At 38.7% G+C, this 25,782-nt stretch overlaps 1 protein-coding gene across 12 annotated transcripts in view; it reads left to right on the plus strand.

Moving 5' to 3' along the window:
* Positions 1-25,782, plus strand: part of LOC140688747 (uncharacterized) — a 116,158-nt gene that overhangs the window by 21,280 nt on the left and 69,096 nt on the right. Inside the window, exons 4-5 of one of the 12 annotated variants that reach the window (XM_072948606.1) lie at positions 10,200-10,337; positions 12,737-12,963. The exons of 8 other annotated variants lie outside the window; for them this stretch is intronic. In XM_072948606.1, the coding sequence (XP_072804707.1) occupies positions 10,200-10,248 (49 nt within the window). In that variant the 3' untranslated portion in view covers positions 10,249-10,337; positions 12,737-12,963. Of the gene's footprint in view, positions 1-10,199; positions 10,338-12,736; positions 12,964-14,955; positions 15,103-17,372; positions 17,560-25,782 lie in introns of those variants that run through there. 3 more of the 12 variants (XM_072948604.1, XM_072948601.1, XM_072948608.1) reach the window with 3 other exon arrangements.

Below are 25,782 nucleotides of genomic sequence, written 5' to 3' on the forward strand. Positions count from 1 at the left end.
TATAGATTTGATTGGGTTCCACTTTTTAATTTTTGCTTTTATTTTTATTGCCTTGGAAGACTGACCTAAGAAAACATTGCTACAATTTTATGATGTGTCTTGACAATAGTTTCTTTGGGTTTTGTTTGTTTGCTTTGTTTTTCTGTTTGTTATTTGGTTTCGGGCTTGTTCAGCTTCTTGAATCTGTAGGTTTATGTCTCTTGTCAACTTTTGGAAGTGTTCCAGCATTATTGCTTTCAATATTTTTCAACCTTGTTTCCTTTCCCTTCTTCAGAACTCCAATGATATGAATACTAAGTCTTTTGTTGTAGTCCCACAGATCTTTGAGTCTGTTCATTTAAAAATTTTGCAGTATATTTTTTAATTGTTCAGATTGCTTATTCATATTGTTTTACATTCAAGTTCACTAATTCTTTCCTCTGTCCTCTCTATTTTGCTGTTGAGCTCATTAGTTGAGTTTTTTATTTCAGTTATTGTATTTTTTAGTCTGAAAATCTCCATTTATTTCTTCTTTATATTTTATGATTTTTTTTTTGCTGAGATGTTCGATTTCTTTGCTGAGACTTTCCAGTTTTTTTCCTTATTGGGGAGGGTTCCTCATTATTGCTGGGGGGGGTGCTGCTCACCACATCTCTGCTGATATACCAGGGCTAGATGCTGCAGCCATGTCCCATTATTGCTCCCCACTTGGCCTCCACTGCCACTGAGGTTGGGGGAGGTTGGCCTTATTACTGACATGTTTTAGTCTGCTTAGGCTACTGTAATAAAATATCAGAGACTGGTTGGATTAAACAACAAAAATTTATTTTCTTACAGTTCTGGAGCCTAAAAGTCCAAGTTCAAGGTTTGTGCAAAATTCAGTTCCTGATGAGAGCTCTCTGCCTGGCTTGCAGATGACCACTTTCTTGCTATGTCTTCACATAGGAGAGAGGGAGAGTGAGAGAGAGAACATGCTCTCTAGGTCCCTTCTTATAAAGACACTAATTATATTATATCTAGGTCCCACCCCTATGACCTCATTTAACCTTAATTACCTCCTTATAGGCTCCATCTGAAAGTTCAGTCACATTTGGGAGCTAGGACTTCAACATAAGAATTTTGGGGGGCACAGTTCAGTCCAGAGGATGATGGATGGTCATGGAAGTCTTGTATCTCTCGATGATACAACCCCAAAGGGGAGAGGGAGGAGTACCATGTTACTACTGAAAGGGATTGTCTTCACTGACATAGCAAAAGTGATGTGTCACAAAGGTGATGGTGATAGTTACTCTGGTGATTACCTTAGGTTATGTAAGATTGCCTTATCAGAATGGAATGAGATTTTCCTGCTGCCCTAGAATACGTAAACTGTCATGTGAGAGGGCCTGTGAGAGGACATGTGGCTTCTAGGAGTCGAAGCAGTCCTGCTGACAGCCAGCAGGAGAATGGACCTCAGTCCTATCGCTGCAAGGAGTGGAATTCTGCCAACAACCACATGAACTTGGAAGAGGACCTTGAGTGTCAGAAAGGAAGCAGCCGGGCTGACGCCTTGGTTACAGCCTCATGAGACCCTGAGTAGAAGGCTCAGCTAAGCGGGGTCCAGACTCCTAATCTACAGAACTTGTGAGATAATGAGTGCATGTAGTTTTAAGCTGCTAAATTGGGGTACTTTGCTATAGAGCAATAGATAACTAATACAGCACTCCACTTTCCAAGTCTTTCCTGTATATTTATGATCTCTTCTCCCTCACCCTACACACTGCATCCGTGATAGAAACAAGTGGTGAATGCAAACATTTGGAGGCATGCTTAATGATTTGTCTGTTGTGAAAGCTGATAAAAACTTGGTACATTTCTTGTCATATGAAGTAAGTGAGCTTATTGTAGAATAGTCTCTTCTGCCAAAAGTTGGAGGAAACAACAAAGGGTAATAAAATTTAATATCAGAAGAGATGGTAACAGATGGACTGTAGGCTTTTAAAAAAATGAGTGTTGGAATCTCTAAGGTGAATGAATCCTCTCTGACTAAAAATGGAAGACAGGTTTTATAAGTATATAGCAAAAAGAATAACTAGGCAAAGTTGAATACCATGGAAAAGATTGAAAATAAAAAGTTTAAAGGAACAAATCTATGACTAGCATAAAAAAATACATCTGTGCCAAGAAGTTAATCAAAGCATAAAACAAAACAATTTTAATAAGGAAGATAGTAGTGATAAAATGTCTCATGTTAAGAAACATGAAAGTCAAGACAAAATCATTATGGAGCAAATGACAGTGGTGCTGGCATGGGTGCTAAAATATCACCAAAGAAACAAGTTTTCAGTCCAGAAGCACAAACCTGTCAGTCATTTTGCCCATTTCAAAATTCCAAAAGAAGCTGAGTCCAAGATACAGCATGAGTCTCATGCTAGCCAAACATCATATTATTTTCTCCTCAATTAAATCTTCTTGGTGAGCTACAAATGTCTCTTTTGTCACTAACCGCTCCAGGTGGGCCTTGTTAGCTCCCAGTTTACTGCCAGATTGTTTAGCCCACTGTTCAACTGTGTGCTGTCATTTCCTCCCCCTCCCACATTTGCTGCCTCTACTCTAAATCACACTGCTCACCACTCCCACTCTCCCCTCATACTTCCACCTCCTCAGGTGCTTCCACGTGGCCCTACGTGGTGTTAACACAGTCCTCTCATGCATGTGACATCTCCTTTCTCCTACCTCCTCAAACAAAGCTCACCTCTTCTGGGAAGGCAATTCTGAAACTATTTTTAGGACAAATTTGAGGAGTGTAGAATCTGCTAATCAATGTAATCCATCTTTGATCTCAAGGAGGTCCATACTTCTTCCCTTTACCACAACCCCCTCCTTTCCATGTGTCCTTGAGTCTTGTCAGCTAAGCAAGTAGGAATGACCAGCCCAGGTGGCAGAAACCAAGACTAGGCTCCAGGGAGTTCCTCCTGTTGTTGGAGAAGAGCAGGTGTAATTCTTAGCTGATGGGTGAAAATGTGACTGCAACTAAGCCTCTAACTCTGAAAATTATTTAATTGACTGATTAAATTAATTCAAGAAATGCTTCTTGCTTGCTGATAACTGCTAGGCAGTGCTCTGTGCTGTATGTTCATTAGGGGGAAAACAGACTTTCTAAGTGTGGGGGGTAATCAAGTTTAAATATGAAGGAAAGCTACAGATTGTGATAAGTGTCTTGGAGCAAATGAATAGATCAGTGATGGGATGAGGCAAGAAGGGAGTAAGGTGGGGAAATCACCGCTAAAATGATTTCGGTGACACCATTTTTGTAATGTTCCTTTTTTTGATCTCTGCTCTTTGTCTCTCTGTTCTTCACTACTTTCCTTCCTATTCCACTTTCATGCTCTTACTCTCAATCATTTTCTCTCTTTTTTTAATTCAGAAGCAGGTATCAACCTGCTGCTTATACCTCAAAAAAGGAGATACCTTTGCACTGTGGGTTCTGGAATTCTGGCTTTGCCACTTACCAAATGCAAATTTCTTCTCAATTTCCCCATATATAAGATGATGAGAATTATGGTTCCTATGTCCTAAGGTAATTGAGTTAATTAACTAAAATGCAGCATTAAAATAATTAATACAGTGGCTGGCATGTAGCAAAAATCAGCAATGTTGGCTTTTTTCATCTTGCCTGCAGTTGAGCTAAGCTGCCTTTATAGGTATGGGTGTGCAGAGGGCTTACTGATTTATGGTACTATGGCCCCCAAACATCCAGGCATCCCGTAAGCATAGTTACTGAATTGAAAAGTTTATTTATTTCAATCACATATATTTTTATGCTGATATATTTCTTTATTGCGATGACTTTGCATGTGTGTTCCAAAACAGTGCAGTTTGTTGACTATATCAGAGTAAAATTTAAAGAAATATAATAACTCAGGCAACTGTAGCAGCTTTATATTAAATTTTTGTGATCACCATTTATCCCAGCCCCAATTTTCTTTTAAAAATCATCAATAGCCAATAGAAGGAAGGAAACTGAAACTCATCCTGAATCTCTTTTGGAGTGAGACCGCTTCTACAAGGCTCTGAGACATTCAGCCAGAACTTTGAGCCATGCTGGCATTACAAGGTTTCTGGGTACAATACTCAGCTGCCCTCATTAAAGGTGACTTTGTTGTGCTCCCTGATTCCACACTGTTCATCTACTTAGGTTTGTATTACATATACTTGGGCTTTTCTATACGGCTCCTGAACTGTGGTTTTAGGTCCTTGCAGACCCCTTCCTAGCACATGTCATATGCTCTCAGCCTCTACTTCACTTTGCTACTAAATTGAGTCCCTGTGGATTCTTAACATCTTTCTCTTTTCTCTTTAAGAAAAAGATTGCAGCCGTGCTATTCATCTCCATATGTTGGTCACAAGAATCTTAGTTCTATTTTTTTTTTAACTTGAAGGGAGACCCCCCATCAGCCCAATTCTTTGCTCTTTGAAACTGAGCCTTATCATTTCTAATGTGTGCACTGTTCACTCAGTGGCCATTTCTTTCTGCTTTTGGAAAGCACATCGTGGTGTTCCTGTGTCACGTCAGTCTACACAATCATCTCTACACCGGATACCCCTCCTTGAACACAGAGACTGTGCCTTTTTCTTTGGTCATCACAGCACCTGGAATAGTGCCAGACACATAGTAGATGCTCAAGAATGCTTGCTGAATACATAAACACTGCTTAAGTATATTCGAACACTTGCAGCCATCTATAATAAGCTTATTTATTTTAAGTAGAGTAAGACCTGCTACACAAATCTAAGTACATGTAAAATTTGACAAGATCTTAAAATATAGATAAATAAATGGTTTCATCACTGCTTTTATAGCTTAGTAGGTGCTGATTAGGTTAGCAGCACAGAACTATTTTCCTGCCTTAAGGGTTGTGTTAAATATTGAAATGATTCTCAAGTGTGGCAATAGAATGTGGTGATCTCCTGTACTCCTGTGTGAATTAGAATATACCGTACTGTTTGTAAATCTGTGTTATCTGTCAAGGTCTACTTCATGTCTGACTCAATATTAGATCGTGCGTTTATAAACACTAAACATACTGAAGAGTTCAGACGCATATGGGGAAAAACTATTAGCAAAATTCAGGATTGAAAGTAATAAGCCTTAATAAATATTTTAAAAATAAAATACAGCCCATCCGGGAGAAGCATAAATTTTATTTTCATTCATTAGGGTGATCCTCTCACTGACTCATAGTTCTAACTTCCTTTACTAATTTGAAAATTAGTCACTGTATGTGGTGATATGAACATTGTAATGAAAGGTCTATTTTATTTTCGATTTGCATAATTTGTGAATACAATCTATAAATACTAGTATTTTCCTCAAAATTGGAAATTAGATAATGACAAAAGAAAACTCAAACCAACTATTAGGGTGATACATATAAGTTTATTTTCAAAGATCTTTAACAGAGAGCTTTATTTGAAATGAATTCAAGAAGAAGCTGCAGCTTTTTGACTGCACAATATTTTCCTTAACAACATTTTGTATCAACATCTTTTTGTATCACCCTTTTTGTAAAACTTTTATCTTTCCCCATCTTTTAACTACCCTCCCCAAAATGACTCAATAAGAAAAAGGATGTTCTGGAAAAACCCTGCCCTTTTCAAACTTCCGAGGAGTTGCTGTTTTCCTCTGGGAGCTATAATTTAACTCAAGGTATCCAGTACTATTACCTCTCAATAATATTAACTCAAATTTAACTCAAGGTATCCAATAATATTACCTCTCAGAATCACATACTTTCCAGAGTACCATTACAGAAGGGAACGGTGGGAGGAATGACGAGGGGTGAGGGGGTAGAGGGTGTGGGCAGTTTTCACTGAGCAACTGGGCACCAGGAGATTCGGTTTCCTGCAGAAAAAGGAACAGATGGAAATCATAGGTTCATCACTGCATTGCATCTTTTTGAGGATTTGGTTCAACACAAAAGACACTGCCTGATGCGTGCGCATTTCTCTGCATAGGGCCTGACAGAATGCTTTTTTGACTCTTCGTATGTGGAGTAGTAGTATTGTGGAATCTGCAGCAAAGGACTTGTTTGCAAATCTTGTTTTGCTGACACTCCGTGCTTGCAGCAAGTAGCAGCATAATTTTCCTCCAAGGGATTGTAAGGATGTGGAACTGAACTCCTGAGCTAATTCTTTAATGCTAACTGCTTCCTCTGCAAGGAGAGAAAATATATTACAGCCATGATATGAGTTACAGTAGCTGAAAAATCAATTTCCAGAAGGCAACCTGCTCCAATTTCCCTGGTTTCAGATCTTAGGACAGAGAGGAACGCTTGAGAACATATGAGTCACGTTGTACTGTTGATAATTTTGCTAGAACATCAGGGATGAGGTGCTGGTGTTGCATTCTGCTTGCATCTGGACAGAATTAGAGCTTTTAGTATTTCCTCAAGAAGTCTTATTAATAGCAGAGGACTAAAGTAATAAGTGTGCGCCATGTATAGCATTTGAGGAAATGAGCAATGCCAGAGAAAGTTTATCAGGACTTGCTGTTTGTTCTTTCTCTACCCGTGGGGAAACAGATGTATTGATCAGATTTTCAGAGGAAAACAGCCTGCAATGGGTTCACTGTGCTGAGATATGATAGACCAGGAGTGTTTCTCCTGATAGCCCAGGAAATACCCTGCCAGAAAGACTCTAAGGGCTACTACTCTGATTGGCAAAGAGGAGGGAAGGTAAAAGTTGTCAGGCTGATTTCTGGTTTAAATTCTTTTAGCCTCTTATAGTGTCATTGCTGACTTTGAATATATCTTAATACAAAATTTTCTTAACTTAAGGAGTCGCTGATGAAAATAGTCTTCAAATTAATCCCCTTTTCCTCCCTACCCCTACGAATAAAACTCCAGCACTGTAGGTCAAAAATTAAAAACTCCAGCACTCCAGACCAGAAATTGAAAACACTTTGTGTAACTATGAAATTGAAAATGAAAAATACATGCATGATTAAAGATGTCAAGCTAAAATTTCATGACAAGGTAGGTGGGCAAAACATAAACCACATTATACCGATAAGCTGTAACATTTCCTGTTTTTTCTTCTTCTTGTTGACCGAACCCATTACACTGGGAAACACATTTAAGTGCGTATAAATGGGGGAAAAAAAAGAATGAATGGCCCATAAAACTGAAAAGTTCAGGAACTTGGCTTCAGGCAGAGCTGGATCCAACTACTCAAATGATGTCATCAGGATGCTTTCTGCATCTTTCGGCTCTGCCTTACTCTATATGACTTCATCCTCAGGAAGGTCGCCCCATACAATGGTTCCTAGCAGTTACAGATTTATATTTTAACTTGGTAACCCCAAAAGAAAGCAAGTTTCTCTCTCCCAGTAGTTTTAGCCAAAGTCCTGGAATTAAATCTCAGGCTTGGGTCTGGGGCTTATCTTTGAATTGTAGCCATAGTGATGGAATGTGCCTGATTGGTCTGGTCTGAGTCGTCTACCCTCCCCAGGAGCATTTATAAATAGACTGAAGGTGGGTGAGGGGATCATTCCCAAGGGAAAGCATTGTTCTGTCATCAGGAGAGGAGAGGATGGGGGTGAACAGACGAAGCAGTGTACACTTCAATTGGTAAATATGTTGGGTTTATTAAAGGACAGTGAGAATTTTTTTCAACAAAGCTATCAGTTCTTTACACCCAAATATGAACAGCCACCATAGGAAGCTGTGTGCTTATTCAGATCATGTGGTCTTTTACTCAACATTTTTTTCTTTGAACTCCATTTTTGAGTTGCCTCCCGAGTCAGTTTACAAACTATACAATAGACTTTGTCTCATTGGTTTATGATTATGTAACGTTTTACATTAATATCTAACTATTAAATAGATTAGCATTTTCCCCCCTGTTTAAGAATGAATATGCAAAACAAAATTCCAAATAGGGGATTTAAAAATTGATCTGAGTAGAATAATTATTGGATTAAGACTAGAACTTCCTGCAGTACCTGTTTTGAAAGGGACATTACTCATTGGGTATATAAGTCGTTTTTAAACAGGTCCTCACCCTAAAAGAAAGCTTGGCCTTACTGTGGTTTTGACTGTAAGTGCAGAAGGAGGCAGAACTTGCATGAGCTTATTCCTGAGACTGAGTTTCTTCCTGAGTATTTGGAAGATGGAATGGTTAAGTCATGAGGAGCAACCTGTCTACCAGCACAAGCGTTGACAGTACTGTCCTCCCCCCCATCCTCAGTAATGCCAAGATTTGAGGAGGGTGCTCCTGAGCAGATGGTTGGACAGACTAAAGCATTAGTGTACTGAGCCTCCGTGCTTGCTAATTAATTCTTCAGTTTACTAGGATTTAAAATGATTGTTCAAAACAAGACGTTCCTTAAAATAAATGCTATAGTGAAAGTCTCAACACAGTATTGATTATTAAGATGGTTATTTTAAACAGCTGAGGGTTGTTATTAAATAACAGAATTGCTTTACCTGCCCCTTGGTTTAATTAAGCTGTTTTCAATTTCCAAAAAGATCATCTACGTTTTTTGATATTTGTGTTCTCCTAGATGTGTTCTCTGATTTTCTAGTGGAAGCAGTAGATGGAATTCTATAGCAGATTTCATTTTGCAATTCAGATGTATAATAGAGTTGACGTTTATTACTGGGTAAGCGTAATTTTGAGGACTGTGGCTTGAGTACCCTGGGTATTGTGAATGAAAAGTTGTGAATTCTAGTTTTGACACAGCTGCTTACTATGTTACCGCATGTGACATAACTTCTGAGTATTTCTTTCTCCCTGGAAAATATGAGAACTGAATACTGACCTTTCTCACGCAGAGCAATGAGAGTGAACTAAGTATCTATTATGAAGGATCATGAAATCGTGTAGTATTTTCACTATGCAAAAGGATATGGAAAAAACTTAAGGCTTAAGATTTTTATGTTACAGAATTCTTCAAATTTATTAAAGGAGTTTTGGGGTGGGTTCTTTTTATATTGGAATTCTGAGATTGAAAGTGGTTACATGCAAATGCGAACCATGCAACTATTTAAAGCTGTAAAGAAACTCTTAGGAGCACTTTTGTAATCAGACAGGCTCTCCAAGTGTATACTATTCCCTTAGAATAACAAAAACATTCTGAAAGATGTAATAATTTGGACAAGTTGCTAGGCCATTGTTGTCACTTGATAAAGGAACCCTATTCTGAAAACCTGAGATCTAAAATAATTCAGGGCACAATTATTTTTCAAAAATGTGACATCAGACAGACATGATAAAAATAGGTTAATGGGTATAATAAAGTTAAGACGTATACTTTCCTTCTCTTCTTACTCCATTTGTTTATTACCATGAGCATCTCTCTTTGGGAGGGATCTTTAGAGGACATTTGTAAAAGCAGATTCTTGTCTTCTCTTAACCTGGTGAAGTGGGAGGGGAAATGTGATGAGACTATCAAATGTCTAATTAGGACCATACAGGAGGATGCTATCTTTATTAAACATAAAGGTTGATATTATTTTTGTAGGCTCACTGAAACTTGTAAGTTATGCAAATGATTAGAAAGTTGGGTTATCAATAAACAGCTAGCAAACTAAGTGCCATTACCATGATCCAAAACACTAAACTAGCTTCTCAAATAATTGACGTTTTCAAAGGATTACTATACACTAAATAAGAGGAAAAATTAATACTTAAGATTTTTATTGTATAGAATTCTTAAAATTTATTAAAGAGGCTTTGGTTGGGTTCTTTTTCTTTTGAAATTCTGTTATGGCAATTGGGTTTGTTTGATGCTGTTTGCCTAAGTGTCAGGCTTGGACCTGCCCTGTTGGGTTCCTTGTTCATCTGAACATTTTGCATGTTCTGCAGACTCAGTAGGTACAAAACGGAATTCTTAATCTTCCCCTCAAACCCGTTCTTTGCCCAGGGGCCCTATTTCTATAAGTAACATCACCATCCATCCAGTTGCCCAAGTCTGAAATCTAGAAATTATTCTTGATTCCCATCTCTCCCTTAACCTGTACTGTATCAATCTGAGTTCAAAACAGAGAAAAGAACTGCCATATTTGTACATTACACATATATTTATCTATAGATAGAAGTACGTAGACATTTACATATACATACGTACACACATATATATTAAGGGATTTTTTACAGGAATTTGATCCCACACAATGTAAATCTGGGTTGAGTCTCTGAAAGTCTATTTTCTTTGCATCTGATGTTGGAGCTTAAAGTCCACAGGTGGGCAGCCAGGAAGGAAGGATGAATGTAAAGAAAGAATAAAAGCAATCTGGAACTCATAAGCATGATCTGGAGCTTCTCAGGACAAACTGAACCCCATGCCAGATTTCATTGCCTCTAACCTTGATGGTGTGAGTATCTGCACAAGCCAGAGTGCTGCCACCACAGCTGGACCAGGGGTGTGAGGAGCAGAGAGGGGTCCAGGGCGGGGTGGGGCATGTGCTGGCTGGGCCACTGCCTCGCACAACACTATGATGAGCCTGCAGGTAAGTGACAACGTGTGTGAGTTACAAAATGGTTGTTGCTTCACGTTGCTAAAATATGAAGTGAGGCATATTGAAAATCTTAAGAGTTTATTTATTATCAGTTCCAATCAGGCAGTGGTTAGCAACACTGTGCCAACAGGAGCCAAGGGAAAGATATTATACAGACAAAGTGCTGAAAGCAAAGAAAGGAAATTATTTTTTGGTCATGGCTTAAGGCCTAGCTGGCTGCTGTGATTGGCTGTTCTCAGCGTCTGGATTTCATAACCTTGAGGCATTTACAGACATAGGTTTTGGTCTGCTTATGTAGGCCAGGAAAGCATTAGAGCCACCCCAGTCTAATGGCCTCCTTGTTTAATCAGTTTAACAGCTTCCATCCTCCAGCTCTCCCATAAGAATGTCTCTTGTGGCTCACAAGACAGGACACATGCAGGAAAGGGAATTCTAGGAAAGGCAGTTCAACCCAGCCAGGTCAACACATTACAGAGCCACCACACCTAAACTGAATCAGTCGATCATTCAACTTCTTAATCTCCCAATTGCACTCACTTCTCTCACCTCCACTGCCACCATAGCTTACCCAAGCGATTCTGACTTGCCTCTCTGCCTTTCCCCTGTGATTGATATTCAAGCAATTGGTTATTAAAAGTAAAACTCGATGTCCTGCTTAGAAGCCATCACTGCCCTTAGAATAAAATGCCGCATTGATAGCATGACCAAGACAGCCCTCAGTGAGTTGACCACTGTGCACCGCTCGCTCCCGCCTTGTTGCTCCCTGCTTAGGTCTCTTGTGAATATCTCTAGGCCAACTGTGCTGCTGTCTGCCATGGTGCCCTGTATATACCTGTGACATAATACCATCACATGGTGCTGTTTGACGCTCATCTTCCCTGCCAGGCTCTGGGAAGGCAAAGACTGTGCCCATCTTGTTTAGTGTTGTATTTTCAGAGGCTGGTGCATAGAAAATGTTCAGTAAGCATTTGTTTAGTAAGGGAAATAATTAAAGACTGCTAGGAATTACAAAACAAAGTCCTGCCCTCCCTTCCTAGCTGCAGACAGAGTAGATACAGATCTGTTAAAGTTAACAATGTATGTGACGATTGCCTGCATGGAATTTTATAGAAGGTACTGTCTGGGAGACAGAAAAGGTGTTCCTGATGGGAAGTGTGGAGGCTGAAACTTGACAACTGAGTAAGTCTCCTGGAGTGGGATCGAGGCAGAGGGAAGGGTGTCTATAGTGTCACATGTGTGAGAGGTTCCAGCATACGTTAGAGTTCACCTGGGCTGAGAAGCAGGAGCTGACGCCCAGGCAGAAAAGGCAGGGCCAATGTCATGACATGCTCAGGGCTTGAAATTCTTCTCCTATGTGGAGGAGAAGCTGTAAAGAATTGTGAGACAGGACTTCACCCCCACATTTGTATTTTAGAGAATCATTAGCAGCCGTGTAGGAGACAGATTGGAAAAAGTGAGCAGTGTTAGGCTCTTCCAAGTTTTCAGTGATAGACTTACTTCATTCATGTGGGACTATTGAAGAATTCATGGGGAAAGTAGGGAAGACATGTAACCACGTCAACCACTGCACAGCAAGACCTTGTGAAAGTCAAAACAGCGTTCTGTGCTTGGGTCCCTGCACTGTCTCATTGCCCGTCCTGCTTTAGGCTGTCTCTGGTGCTTCCTATGCAGACATGCAGCCTCTGTGTATGTGTGTTGGCTCCTCAAGAGGGAAGATTTGATTGGCAGCCAGTTTTAGTCCAGTGTGGACCACCCCACTTCTCACTGCCTACTCCAGTTTGGGTGGCACTCTGATGCTGAACCTCCTCAGAGGCCTACAGTTGGCTGCCTTTGGGTCAGATTCTTTCCTCAGCTGTGGGGATGTGGTAAAACACATAAGCAATTGGATTAAGAAACTTCCAGGAAGGTTGCTGTAGGCATGGCAGGCACTCTCATGCTGGTCAGAGAGGAGAGTGGCTCCGAAAGGCTCCTCCCCTGGGCCTGTGCTACAGGGCACAAGCCAGACGTAGGAGACCAGCTGAAAGACTTTTGCACAGTGTGAGGTGGGGAGGATCCAGAACAAAACAGAGACAATGTATATGTAGAAGAAGGGGCTCCAAGGTGGAAATGGGCTGGTTCTATCCAGTAATATTTAGTCTGTTGGGAAGCAGAGAAAAAGAAGACGCTGATTCGTTATGGGGGACAAAGGGAGCTGGGCTTTAGATATGTTTGCTTTTCAGACATTCATTGAGCCTCTGGATTGATTGACCCAACAGGAAGCTGACGAATGTATCTGGGGAAGACTAGGTTGGTAATCTAGTCAGTGCATTCTGGAGAAAGTTCAAAGCGAGAGAATGGGTGGATCACCTACGGAGAATGTGCAGAACGGAAGAAAAGCAGTCCGGGGAGCAACCGAGGTAGATAAGCCAATAGAGACGGAGATGAAGTAAAGGCAGTTCCACCCCTGAGAAAAATATGATGCAAATAAAGCACTGGTATCTTAGACCTGTGTGAGGTAGCTTATCAATCAGTCTCCAGATGTATTTGTAAAAATTATATTTACATCTCCGATTCCTCTCTGCTGCTTCTTGCAAGATTTGGATGTGTGTCTGAAATCTTCAACAGTACCAGATATTTGCATCACCTTCATTTTCTCTTTAGGCTGTTAAAGATGTAGTATGTCGTGTGCAAGTGTGTTGAACAGACGTAGGAGAAGAGATTAAATTCGAATGATTTTTTAGCCATTTTTTCCCTATATTTACCACCACTTGCAGTGTAATCAAGGTGTTAGGTTTACTACCCTTTAGTTCATGCCCTTTGTGAAATGGTACTTCATTAAATCTAAGCTTATCACTTCCAAGTCAAAGACTGTCCCATGTTTTCCTGTGGTTAGAATCTTTGTAAAGGTACATCAGCCTAAGTACTCAAACACTATTTTAGCAATGTTTTTGTTTTTATTTCCAATATAGTTCTTGGCAACTTTTCTGATATTTTTAGCTGCATGCTCGCCTATCCCAGACCTCTGTTTTTCAAACTGCAGGTTGTGACAAGTGGGCTGTGAAATCTATTCAGTCGGTTGTGTCAGTCTTTAAAAAAATTAAATGAAATAGAACAGAAAATATTACTGTATAACACATAGAAGGATAAGTTTGACTTATCCTTTTGTTTCAGTTGAGTGTTGGTTGCATATGTTTGTATGCGTGTGCGTGGAGGTGTGTGTATGTGTGTTTCTGAGTACAGGATTGGGATAAAAATTTTATTTCTTACAGTGGACTGTAGTAAAAGGAATAAATTTTTATTTTGGGAAGCCATCCTGACCACTTTTGGGTTGATAGATGCTAACTTAGATCCCATCGCACTGTGGCTGTGAACTCTTTTTTCATTTAAGAGATCCCAGAATTTCGCACACTACTTTGCATGGCGTAGACATTAAGCAAGTCCTTGTAGCATAAAGGAGTGAGTGAATGAGTGTATGAGAGTTAGTGTAGTATGGGTTAATTTTCCCTGAGCTCATTATCCTACATTTGCTGATGTTCAGGATAGGCCGAAACAGGGAGAAAATAAGGACAAGAAATCAACTCGGTCCCTTCAGGAGCTTTAAAAAAGCAAACCCGATTTGGACAGAAACAGTTACTGTGCATCTCAGCCACTGCACTGGGCAGAGAGTGCCGGGGACACTAAATGGAAGTGCTATGTATCACACATTTGAAAAGTTTTGAAATATTATTCAAATACCTTGTGCACTCCATTTGTAGGAAATACATCACTTGTTTTTTTAAAAAATTCTTTGTTCTGTTGAGAAACAATTTACCCTGATTCTTGAGCTTCCATATAAAATAGTCCAGCCTAGTGGATATCTGGTTATGAACAGGAAAAACAAAGATAGAAATTTTAACATATTTTTTCTCTTTCACAATGAACAAAATTGCAGAGCTTTGCATTTCTCAGGTACATAGGTCATGAGATTTTACCTAGTGACACCTTCCCAGTGGGAGCTGTTCTCTCTGGAATGAGCTAAGTTTAGTCAATGTCTCAGATGGAACTTGAATGCGGAGAAACTCACAGCTAATAGAAATGGAAAACAGCAGATGAATCCCACACTCCTGGCAAAGAGCAACTGAAATCACTGGTACAGCATCCTAAGAAGTTGGACCTTCCACCTGGGGGAAAATGTCAAATGCCCTCCTTTACAGTATCTGAATAGCTTGTGAAATTTTATAATAGAAAAATCAACAACAGATTTTTTTTCTAGTTTATTTTTCTTTTCCTCTTTTTCTGTTAGCTGTTTAAGTGAATTCATTGTATAGTGGTGAGTAACCAGAATTAAGTGATCAAAGAATCTAGTCCTTTCATCAAACTCTGAATGATTGCAGAGGTTCTCAAAATTTGAAATTATCCATAGTTTTACAAATAGCTGCTCACACACTCTAACCAAAAAGTATTATTTTGTGCTCAAAGAATAATAAATAATTTTAATACACTTTTCTGATCATAGTATCTCCAAGTTGAAAGGACTCCTGGACTGCTACCAAATATTGACCCAACAACTGGTACTAGCTTCAGAGGATGTCTTTCTGATTTGCAATAAAAGGAAAATCTGAGGACAGTGTAGTGATTTTTTAAAATAAACTAAATGATTACATTTGTAGGGCTGTTCTTTATTCTGTGATTATAGCTATCTTCCTTTTTTGTGTGAAGATAATCCTTTTCTTTTTAAAGTGAAATTATGGTGATAGTTGGCTTTTTGGGGGGTGGGCGATGGCGAACTTGAACTGGGAACTGCTGATCTAATCCAGACTTCTGGCCGGTATTTCAATCCCCTTCTCAATTCTTCAGTGGTAATTTCACTTAGCTTTTGCCAGATCACTGCCAGAAACAGGGAATGTACTGTCTCCCGGAGAACATGCATCTGAAGAGAATGCTCTTTGGTGCCTCTTAGAGCTCTCTTCATTGAGAATGTGTCTCTCTAGAAGTCGCCCTAATGGTCCTATTTGACACTGGTGCCCGGGAGGAGGTAACTAATCAGAAAATGTGTAGAACTGCTTCGTTTCTTAGTGAGACACTTTCAGATATATTCCAGATAATTTTGATGATCCTCTTTACAGTATGTGCTTTATAAAAGATATTGTTAAAAAGAAAAGAGCTTTGCTGAACTGAGTTACTTCCTTTCCCTACTGGTGATTTTTCCGTTTTAATTCATCCTATGAAATGAAACCCCAGAAGGAGAAAATTGAAGCATATTTTGAATTTATTATAATAGTGTTAACTTGTATTTGAGGGGAAGTAGGTTGACAACTTAGAGTGGTCATCCTCTGAAATGTGATCCGTATTCCTAACAGCGTGTACTTTTCATAGTCACTGTGTTAAATTATCATCATAGTTTCTAATCCCTTATGTTGTAAGATATTTTACAGTTTACAAAGCTTTCACATCATGGTCTTACTTAATCCTCATGATAATTCTGTGCGATGGTAAACTAGAGCTCAAAAATAGTAAGTTGCTTGTTTAAGTTCAAGCAACTTGTAAATAATAGGGCGAGGAATTAATCCTAGGTCCCCTGACTCCAGATTCATAGCTTTGTCACCAAACCAGAAAAAACCTGTATCCAGGTACAAGAATTAATACTTTTCCTCTTATCAAGTTTGCTAAAGCCACTAAGAGAAGATACATCAAAGAATACATGATCTGTGGTGAATCTCTGGTAAACAGACTTTTAGATCAGTTTGTTCTATCTAAATAGAGTCAAGCAAACAATAAGATCAGTCTTCTACTGTTCTGTGTACATTGAGTCCTCAGTAAATATTGCTGACAGACTGCTGTGACAAATTAGCACACAAAACTTAAATGACAACTAAAAAGTCATGATACTTCTGACTTGGTACAAACCCAAGGGCATTTCAGTAAAAATTCTGGAGATATATATATTTGGTACACAGAATTTCTCCCAGCTCAGCTTATGATTTTGAGTGACCACCCAAATAAGCTTTTCTCTCATATTTTTTTCTTTCACAAGAGAGAGCAGTTCAGAATAGTAATAGCAATTAGTATTCTGTAAGCAGCAACCCATCTTCAGCTGCAATGGCAGAGTCCAAGCAGCCTAAGCCAGAATCCATATGACAGGAGCTCAGTCCTTTTTATTTATTTATTCTAAACACATGTGGTCTCTGTAACTTAGTGACTTGGGATTGTGATTATAAGGGCAGGATGACAATTTCTGCAAAGCAAAATGGTTATTTGCTTAGCTGAAGTTTAAGGCTGCTAAACAGACTATGATGAAATATAGAATTAGCTTCTGCTTTTACCTGCTGTTTGTTTGTAGCAAGTCAGCTATGTTCAACAGTTTCTCAAGGACAAGAGAGAATTCGTGCTGGCTTTATATCAAGAAGCTAAACTCCAAATGACAAGAGAAACAAAAGCAAGAGCAGGACCAATAGATAAATGAGCTCTCTTGTTAGTGGACTAAAGCGGCTGCTACAAATAGGACAGCGGAAGGAGGGGTGGGAGGGGCAGAGTGAAGCAAGGTCAGAGAAGGATGATATCAATAGAGTATCTCCAAATAGCACAGAATGTAGCAAGAAGTAGCAGCAGATGTCAGTCCAGCCCAATGTCAACCCCCGTGGAGCTATGTAGAAAGACTTGGAAAGAAACAGCATCACTGCAGTTGGTATTAGGCGTAAAGAGAGAGCAGATGATACCTTTCTCCCCATGAATTGAAAGCCACGACTTGCCACTGGCCACAGCAACAGCTCCTTTCTGACTGGCCTCGTTCAAGCATTTAGATTTTTTTCCTCTTTATTTCAGATCTTTACTCCCTTCCTTTCCTTTTGATTTCTTTTCTTCTTCCAAACTCTTTTGCTGCCAATTCTAACTCTGATCCTTACCTCACTGGCTGTTACTTGCCTATGCCACCAGGTACTCTGGTTCCAGATGCTTACCCTGGCCTCTGCAACGTTCCAGGACTGATGATGCATAACCAGGAGAATATATTTACTGCAGCACTCAGAAAATTCCCATCGTGATTTTAGACATTGCTGGCATGGATTGACTTTCATAACTGTGGAGGAAAGCCAAAAATGTATAAAGGAAGTCTGTTTTCAGAGTTCATATCCCTTAATTTTAGTGAATGAATGTGGGTGTGTTGAAAACTTAGTTTCTTAAAAACTGCCTAAATTTCATAATTATTTCATTTTCATCCGCTCACAGATGGCTTTGCCCTGGGTGTAAAAATTGAAGAGCCAATATAAAATGATGCTACCTTTACTCAGGCAGTTAAATTTTAAATTTCAAACATTGGTTTTCAGAACCTTGGAGAGCATCAAGCTCAGCTCTCCATTTCCCTCTCTGGAGCCAGCTCAAGCGGAGGCTGATTTCTTCTGTAAAAATATGAAATAACAAATAATGGGATAAGTTGACAGTGAAACTAGTAAATTTTGTAACAGAAATGCCTTTCACAATAACCTAATTTTACAGTTTAGGCTTCCGTTGTATAGTGTTGCCTAGTTATTAATAATAAGACAAGTCCTGCCAATTCCTAGTTATGTACCTGTAGGCACGCCCCCTAAGCCTCAACTCTTCTTTTCTGTAAAATGGAGCTGCAAATAGCTACTTCACAGGGTTGTTCTAATGGTTACATGAGATAATGCCAGTAAAAACCCAAAGGACATAGCAAGAACTGACTGCTTTCTCCATACTTTCCAGTGAGTTTTTTCCGATCTAGTTGACAACAGTGATAGGAACAAGTACCGAGGTTTCGGGGTTCTTTCAGGCATTCTCTTCCAGGAGAATAGCATGCCCAGGAAATAAGGAAGCAGCCCAGTCCCAGCCTTGTCAGTTTCAGCCTCATCGTCCAGAGCAGGGGCTCTGGTTTCTCCCACTCCACTACCCAGAACTTCAGTGAGCATGGTTTACCTGTTGGCCCATTCCCATAGTGTTATCAACTACTGAGGATGTTGCCTTGCTTTGCCTTGTGCCTCTCTCAGAGACAACTGGATCATACATTTATTTGTTCGTGTCACACAAATTTATTGAGCATCTACTTAGTGTCCATATTGTGCTAAATTCTTGAGACATGGTGATGAACAAAAGGAAATGATCTTTTTCCTCTTTGGAGGAAATTTCTCACCATAGGAGTCTTGGTACAAGTTAGAGCCCACCTCCCATTATTGAAGCTAAAAGGGCCAGACTACTCGTTTCTCAGCCTTCTCTGCTCTTGGGGCCCAGGCACACGACCTAGATTCAGTTAATTGGGCTCACCTGCCTCAGACTTCTGATTGGGATTTGGGGATCCAAAAAAGCAGATTCTTTCTGGTGGTAGCAGTGGTAGCTGTGACACCCAGTTTCCAGGGCTCCAAGAACAGTGGGGCTGACATCAGTGTATGGTGCCTGGTGCTGGCACTGTTGGGGCTGCAAGTGACTTGTGTCTAACGTGACTGCACAGAGGAATCAGCCAGATGAGTTTTGGGGCATGATTTGGGCTGTGATTCTGCCTGCATAACTTCCTTCACTCCAGGCTGTTTTTCTGTGGCTGTTTTTGTAGCCCTCCTAGAAATTCTGTACATAGCCTATTTTCCTTTTAATAAAATTTCTTTTTGCAAAAACCAGCTAGTCAGTTTTTATTTTTATAGCTAAGAATCTTGACTGCCTCACCAGAGACTCAAATCCAAGTCCACCCTTAGAACCTGGGTGATCTTGGGCAAGTGAGGCTTCTCTAGGAGCCTCAAGCTTCTTATGTATAAAATGGAAACTGTAGCAGGTGAAAGAATATATATAAAGTGCTTATCATGTCACCTCTAGAACACAGTAGATGTATAAGGTATGTTAGCCTCTCTTAATGCATTTAAAACCAATAAATGAGGGCAGGAGAAAGAAGGCAAAAGTCATGAGTGAAGGTCTGGACTATAACATACACTACTCAAACTCTGAAGAAAATGACCCAATTTATTTTATATAATTTCAATTACTGAGAATGTGATTGAGCTATAAGGAGGCAGGCCAGCTTTAGACCAGTAAATTTTAATTTCTTTCTGTGTTCAGAGCATTAAATGAGGTTTCCAGATACCTATTTTTTTTTAAAAAAAAATCTTAAATAGAGAATACATCAGAATAACTTAATTTTTAATTTCAACTTAATATTAAGCAACACATATATACAGATATGGCATTTTTAGGTATAAGGGCTCTCAAGAAATTTGTTACAGGTTGTGAGCAATTATTATAAGCTCTTGCAACTAGCTAGTATGGTCCTAAACAATCAAAATTCATGTTTTCCTCTCCTGTTTATAAATGCCTCCATTTATGATTCTTAAAATATTCCCCCCCCCCAAAGAACTGAGTGCCTGACTTGGGATCCTTAGTGTTCCAGCTGCTGTGATTGTCTCTCTCATTATACGTGTGTCTTTATTATCAAGAACTTGTGTCATGTCTAATAGATAATAGAACCAATGTGCTTTGTACAGTTTATGATAAAAATCAGCTTGGACCAATAATATTAGTCTCTTGGACGATTTCATCATGAGAACCATAACAGACATAGAGATAGAATTAATATGATAATCTTTCACTTGAAGCCAGCATCCTTTGACACTTTTCTGAAAATTCCAAATTTCATTGCAACTGATTGCTTTATGGTTTGACATGGCTTTTGTTTTTTTCTGTATTATTTAATGCTACAGTATGTATAACAGTCATACATTATGCATAATTATTAGTCACCTAAGTAATTCTGCCAAAATGTTTCAGAAGTTCTAAGAATGTCTTGACTTTAGACAAAATAACTGAAGTGTTAACTACCCTGGAAGGATAGTTAAGGATAACATTCTTAGAGGGTTCCTAAGTCTTCACCCAAATTAACCTCCTTTCCACAACGAGCTGCAAAACCAAAGAGCTTCATTAGTAAAAACTTTAGTATGTATAAGCAAAACTCAGTGCATGTAGATTTAAATAGCTGCAGGAGTGGGTTGCTTGGATGAAAGTCCTAGTTTGTAGCCCTTGTGAAGGTGTTTTTGGTAGGAAAGATGATACATTTTTTAAGACAAGGAGCTGCAATGAGGAGTAGCATTAATAAACCAACATTAAGGAGTGGAATGGCAAGAGATCTTAAAAAAGAAGCTTAAGGATAGATTTACGTAAACTGAGAAAAGTTGCTAAGAAATAAATTCTTGGGGAAAGAGTTTCCGTTTAAATAAGAAATGGGTCTTGGGGGCTTTGGTCAATAAGAAACTGCCTTCTTAAGTCAACAACTGTTTTGGATTCTTTTTAAAAAAAAATCCAATTATCATGAAAATAAGCAGACAAACAAAACAAAGGCTGCAGGTCAAAATTGTGAATGAATAATTGTGGTGGGGCTTACAGATTTTACCTTTGAGCACTAATAAAATTATTTCACTAAACAGAATCTCCTAAATTACCATTTTGGTACAGCTAGGGGTTCGACTATAACTTAATTTCTTATCTTCATTTATTTGAAGTTATAATTTTTATCAAAATTACAAATGGAAAATCACCTGCAGTGAAGGTCTTGTATCTGTGTATTAACTCTAGCCATTGGTTCTTGTTATCCTGAAATTTTTCAGAAAGAGACAGTTTTTCAAAGGGTGAAGACACTAGTTTGAAATATCTCTTTTCCTGTTTCACGAACACTGTCATGTCATTTAAAACTCTCACAACTGGATAAGAATGAAGTTACACTTTCATTTCCTACTTCTAATACATGTTTAGATTCCTGTTCTTTTTTCTGTTTTCTCTTGATCTTTTCTATTCTTTTTATTTTGAGGTTTCTTTTATTCAGCTGCTATCTCTTTTACTCTGAAGCTCATTTTTTCCCCTTTATTCTTGTTATTTGACATTTTTTAGAAGTGTGGCTTGAAAATACTCTCTCCTGTTAGACAAATTATTTTTCTTAAACACAAAAACTTCTTCAGGGTGGTGATCTGCCAAAATAGTACACAGGCAGTAAAAGCATCGAGGCTGCTATTTATCAATGGGAACTGCATGTCACCCTGTGTCAAAAGATTTGAAAATTATCCCTAACAAACAGTGGGACTCTAAGCTGAATACAGACATGAATTACTGGGAAAAGGATTCATTCAAATGCAATGCTGGCAAGAAAGAAAAAAGCTTTTTGTAACATAAAGAAATATTTGGTAAAATCTTGTTTGCAGCAGCCTATTCTGTGAAGTATGTGGATTGAACACAAAAACCAAAAAACTTTATTATGTTTGATATTAAATCTCAAAAATGAGACAAAACAGGAGCTCTGTCAGGTTACTTGTAACTCTAACTGCTGGCTTTTTTAAGGGGACTTGCCATAGTGGCCAATGAAAATGATACTATTGAAGGATCTGCTATGTGTAAATACTCTTAATCTGTTACATCACTAGGCTATCACAACCTGCAACATAGGTATTGTTGTCCTTGGGTGCAGCTAAGGACACTGAGGCTCAGAGACCTTGGAGAAATTGCCAACAAGCAAATCTGAGAAGGAAAAGAACAGGGACTTGAATGCAGGACAACCTCCCTCCAACATCCATACTCTTTCTGGCCTGCGTTTATTCTGATATATTCATCCTGCATTTAGTTTACTTTTGCCCAAGGGATGCTTATCTGTGCACACAGTGTCCTTTTCTGTGATTTAAATTGAATTCCAGCTTTATGTTTGTATCATCAGGAGAAGGCATTTGTCAGGGCCCCTTAAGTCACCCCCACGGTGGTGTTACAGTGAGGAAGTGAGGATTCAGTGGGGAAAAGTGATGGAGCTCGTGTGTGGGGATCGTGCCAAGGGGTGAACTTGCACTATTTTAATGACTCTTCAAAATGGCTACATAGTAATTCATTGATTGAACATTTATTAATTCAATACATTGTTATTGATTTATTATGTGTCCACATCCAGGCTCTGGGTATACAACAGTGGACAGGACAGACAAGATCCTTGCCCTCGTGGATCTTGATCTAGAGCAGAGACAGACAAGAAATAGGGTATGTTAGGGTATACGGGGGAAGGGTATAGCTCAGTGGTCAGATGAGTGCTTAGCATGCATGAAGTCCTGGGTTCAATCCCCAGTACCTCCATCTAAAAATAAGTAAATAAACCTAATTGCCTCCCTCCCTCAATAAATAAATAAATAAATACAATTGTACAAAAAATAAATGTTCTAAAAATTTTTTTAAAAAAGGAATAAGCAAGACACATGGAAGCACAAGTTACAGGTTGTAAAATATGCTACTGATGACATTGGAGCTGAGACCTGAAGGATATGGAAGTAAAGCCATGTGAGAATCCGGACATACCAATGGAGGCAGCAATGAGAGCAAAGATCCCAAAAGGAGAGCCAACCTGGAGTGTTTGGGGACAGAAAGAAGACCTATGAGGCTGAGTGTAGTGTTAGGGGAGGGCAGGATGCTGGGGGGTAGGGGGAGCTTGAGGGGGAACTAAAGCGTTGGCAGGTACATAACTTACTGAAATTGGTAATGAGGACTGAAAGGGAGGAATGAAGGGGGCTCCTAGGTTTTAGTGTAAGCAACTGAGTGCAAGTCAGAGCCTCCTACTGAGATGTGGATGACCAAGGGAGCATCGGGTTTGGGCAGGAGAATCAAAAGCTCTGTTTTGGATATACTTGAGTTATTTGTTTTTTTATTGTTTTTTTTTCAGCATTCTTTTCTAAAATTTATTTTTGGGGTTTTTTGGGGGGGGTCATTAAGTTTATTTATTTACTTGTTACTATATTTTAAATTAATAGATGTACTGAGGATCAAACCCATGACCTCATGCATACTAAGCATGGCGCTCCCCCCTGAGTTATTTGTTAAACACTCAACTAGAGATGACAGGAGGCAGTTGGCTATGAATCTGGAGTTTGCGGGAAGGGGTTGATAGTAAAAATAGTAAAAAGGAAAAAAAAGAAGTTTTTTATAAAATAATGTGAATGTTTATTAATGTATTATGTTATGAGATCTAGCAGTGGATTTAATAACTAGTATAATTTTTAAGTCATGATGAAGCATCAATGCTATTTGGAGATAATCAAAACATTTCTGATTTCTACTGGTGATAAAGATAAAAAGTCTTGCTAATATTTCTGTGACTTGTTCAATTAATGAAAACAGAGATTTAACATTTTTTCCCATTTAAGTTCACAAAATTCCTTGAAAATAGATATTTAATATTTTTCCCATTTAAGTTCACAAAACTCTTGGGAGGATGTAATTCATATGGTAGAGCGCATGCTTAGCATGCATGAGGTCCTGGGTTCAATCCCCAGTACTTCCTCTAAATATAAATAAATAAATAAGTAAACTTAATTAACTCCCCCTCAAAAATAAAATAAAGTAAAAACTAAAAAAAGAAGAAAAAGTTCACAGAACTCCTGAATCTCTCCATGGACTCCCTGTGGGTCAATGGACACTTCTTCCATTATAACCAGGGAGATAGCAAAGCTGGGTACTTACTGATGAATGCTGGTTTGTGGATTCTGTGGCTTCTATTTTCTTGAAGAAGACAAGGTGATCACCTGAGAGTAACAAGGGAGAAAAAGGGTAAAGAGGTGTGAGGAATAAAATCAGCTCTCTCTCAGCTGTCATAGAGGAAGCAAACTTTAGGGAAGAGCAGTAGGCTCGCTGGGCGGCATAGGACTGTCATTAAGTCTCAGAAGACAGTCTTCTGTGGTTTGAATTCAGGCTCTCACTTTTTTACTGTGTGACCTTGAGTATGTAACTTAATATCTATGTGCCTCCATTTCCTCATCTGTAAAATCAGGGTAGTAATTGTACCTACCATGGAGAGCTGTAGTCAGAATTAAAACAGTCAATACAAATAGAGTTTAAATTGTGCCTGAGATAAATTAAGTGCTCAATAAACGCTACTCTTTATTTTTAATACGAGGGCCATAGTAGTGTTTATGGAAACAAACATGTAGATTTAAAAGATACTGATGAGGTAGAATTGCCAGGTCTTGGAGATTAATTTGATAGGAATGATGCAGATGGAGGAGCCAAGATTGATTTGTGTGTTTGACTAACCAAGATGGTGTGCCATTTTCTGTCAAGGAGAATAGTGAAAGAGTAGGTTTGTGATAAAGGATAGGGAAGAAGATGAGAAAAAACTATTAGTTCACCCAGTGAGTCATCATATGGACAGACCATGGACTCTGGGACCCAGAACAGTGAGGCCAACAATCCTGGGGATTGCTCAATCCCTGTGTCCATAATCATGGCTTGGGAGTTTGTTTTAATGGATTGAGTAGAAACACACTCTTTTCTTCTTTTTTTCTATTCTAGTCCATTTCTGTGCAGGTTGGCCATGATTGATTCTTAGCCATATCATTGATTCCTAAAGATTAACAGTTTGGGGATGCTAAGTATTGCATACCAATAATCCCTCATTCAATTGTCCTTTCTTTTCATAATCTCTTATTACTTACCTCTTATTACGCCTTGTGAATTAATTTATCCACTTCTAAACAGAATTGAAGACAGTTTTTTTGTAGTTTCTTTTATTGAGATATGATTGACATATTATATTAGTTTCAGGTATATAACATAATGATTCGATATTTGTACAGATTGTAAAATGATCACCACATTAAGTCTTGTTAACATCTGTGACCATATATAGTTATAGAACTTTTTTCTTGTGATAAGAACTTTTAAGATTTACTTTCATGGCAACTTTCAAATATGCAATATAGTATTACTAACTATAGTCACTGTGTTGTACATTTATGTCCCCATGACTTATTTTATGACTGGGAGTTTGTAGCTTTTGATTCTCTTCACCCATTTGGCCCACCTCCCACTTCTCATCTCTAACAGCCATCAATCTGTTCTTGTTTTTATGAGCTTGGTTTGTGCGTTTGTTTGTTAGATCCCACGTATATTTTACTGAGATCATATGATATTTGTCTTTCTCTGTCTGACTTACTTCACTTAGCATAATGTCCTCAAAGTATATCCATATTATCACAAATGGCAAGATTTTATTCACATTTTCTCTATCTATTCATCCACTGATGGACATTAAGGTTGTTTCCCTATCTTGGCTATTGTACATAATGCTGCAATGGACATAAGGGTGCATATATCTTTTTGAGTTAGTGTTTTCATTTTCTTTGGATAAATAACCAGAAGTGGAACTGCTGGATCATATGATAGTTCTATCTTTAATTTTTTGAGGAACCTCCATACTGTTGTCCATAATGGCTGCTCTAATTTACATTCCCATCAACCACAAGGGTTGCTTTTTATCCACGTCCTCACCAACACTTGTCATTTCTTGTCTTTTTGAAAATAGTCATTCTAACAGATGTGAAGTGATATCTCAATGTGG

Source organism: Vicugna pacos, chromosome 23 (genome assembly GCF_048564905.1).
Source record: "Vicugna pacos chromosome 23, VicPac4, whole genome shotgun sequence".
Lineage (NCBI taxonomy): Eukaryota > Metazoa > Chordata > Mammalia > Artiodactyla > Camelidae > Vicugna > Vicugna pacos.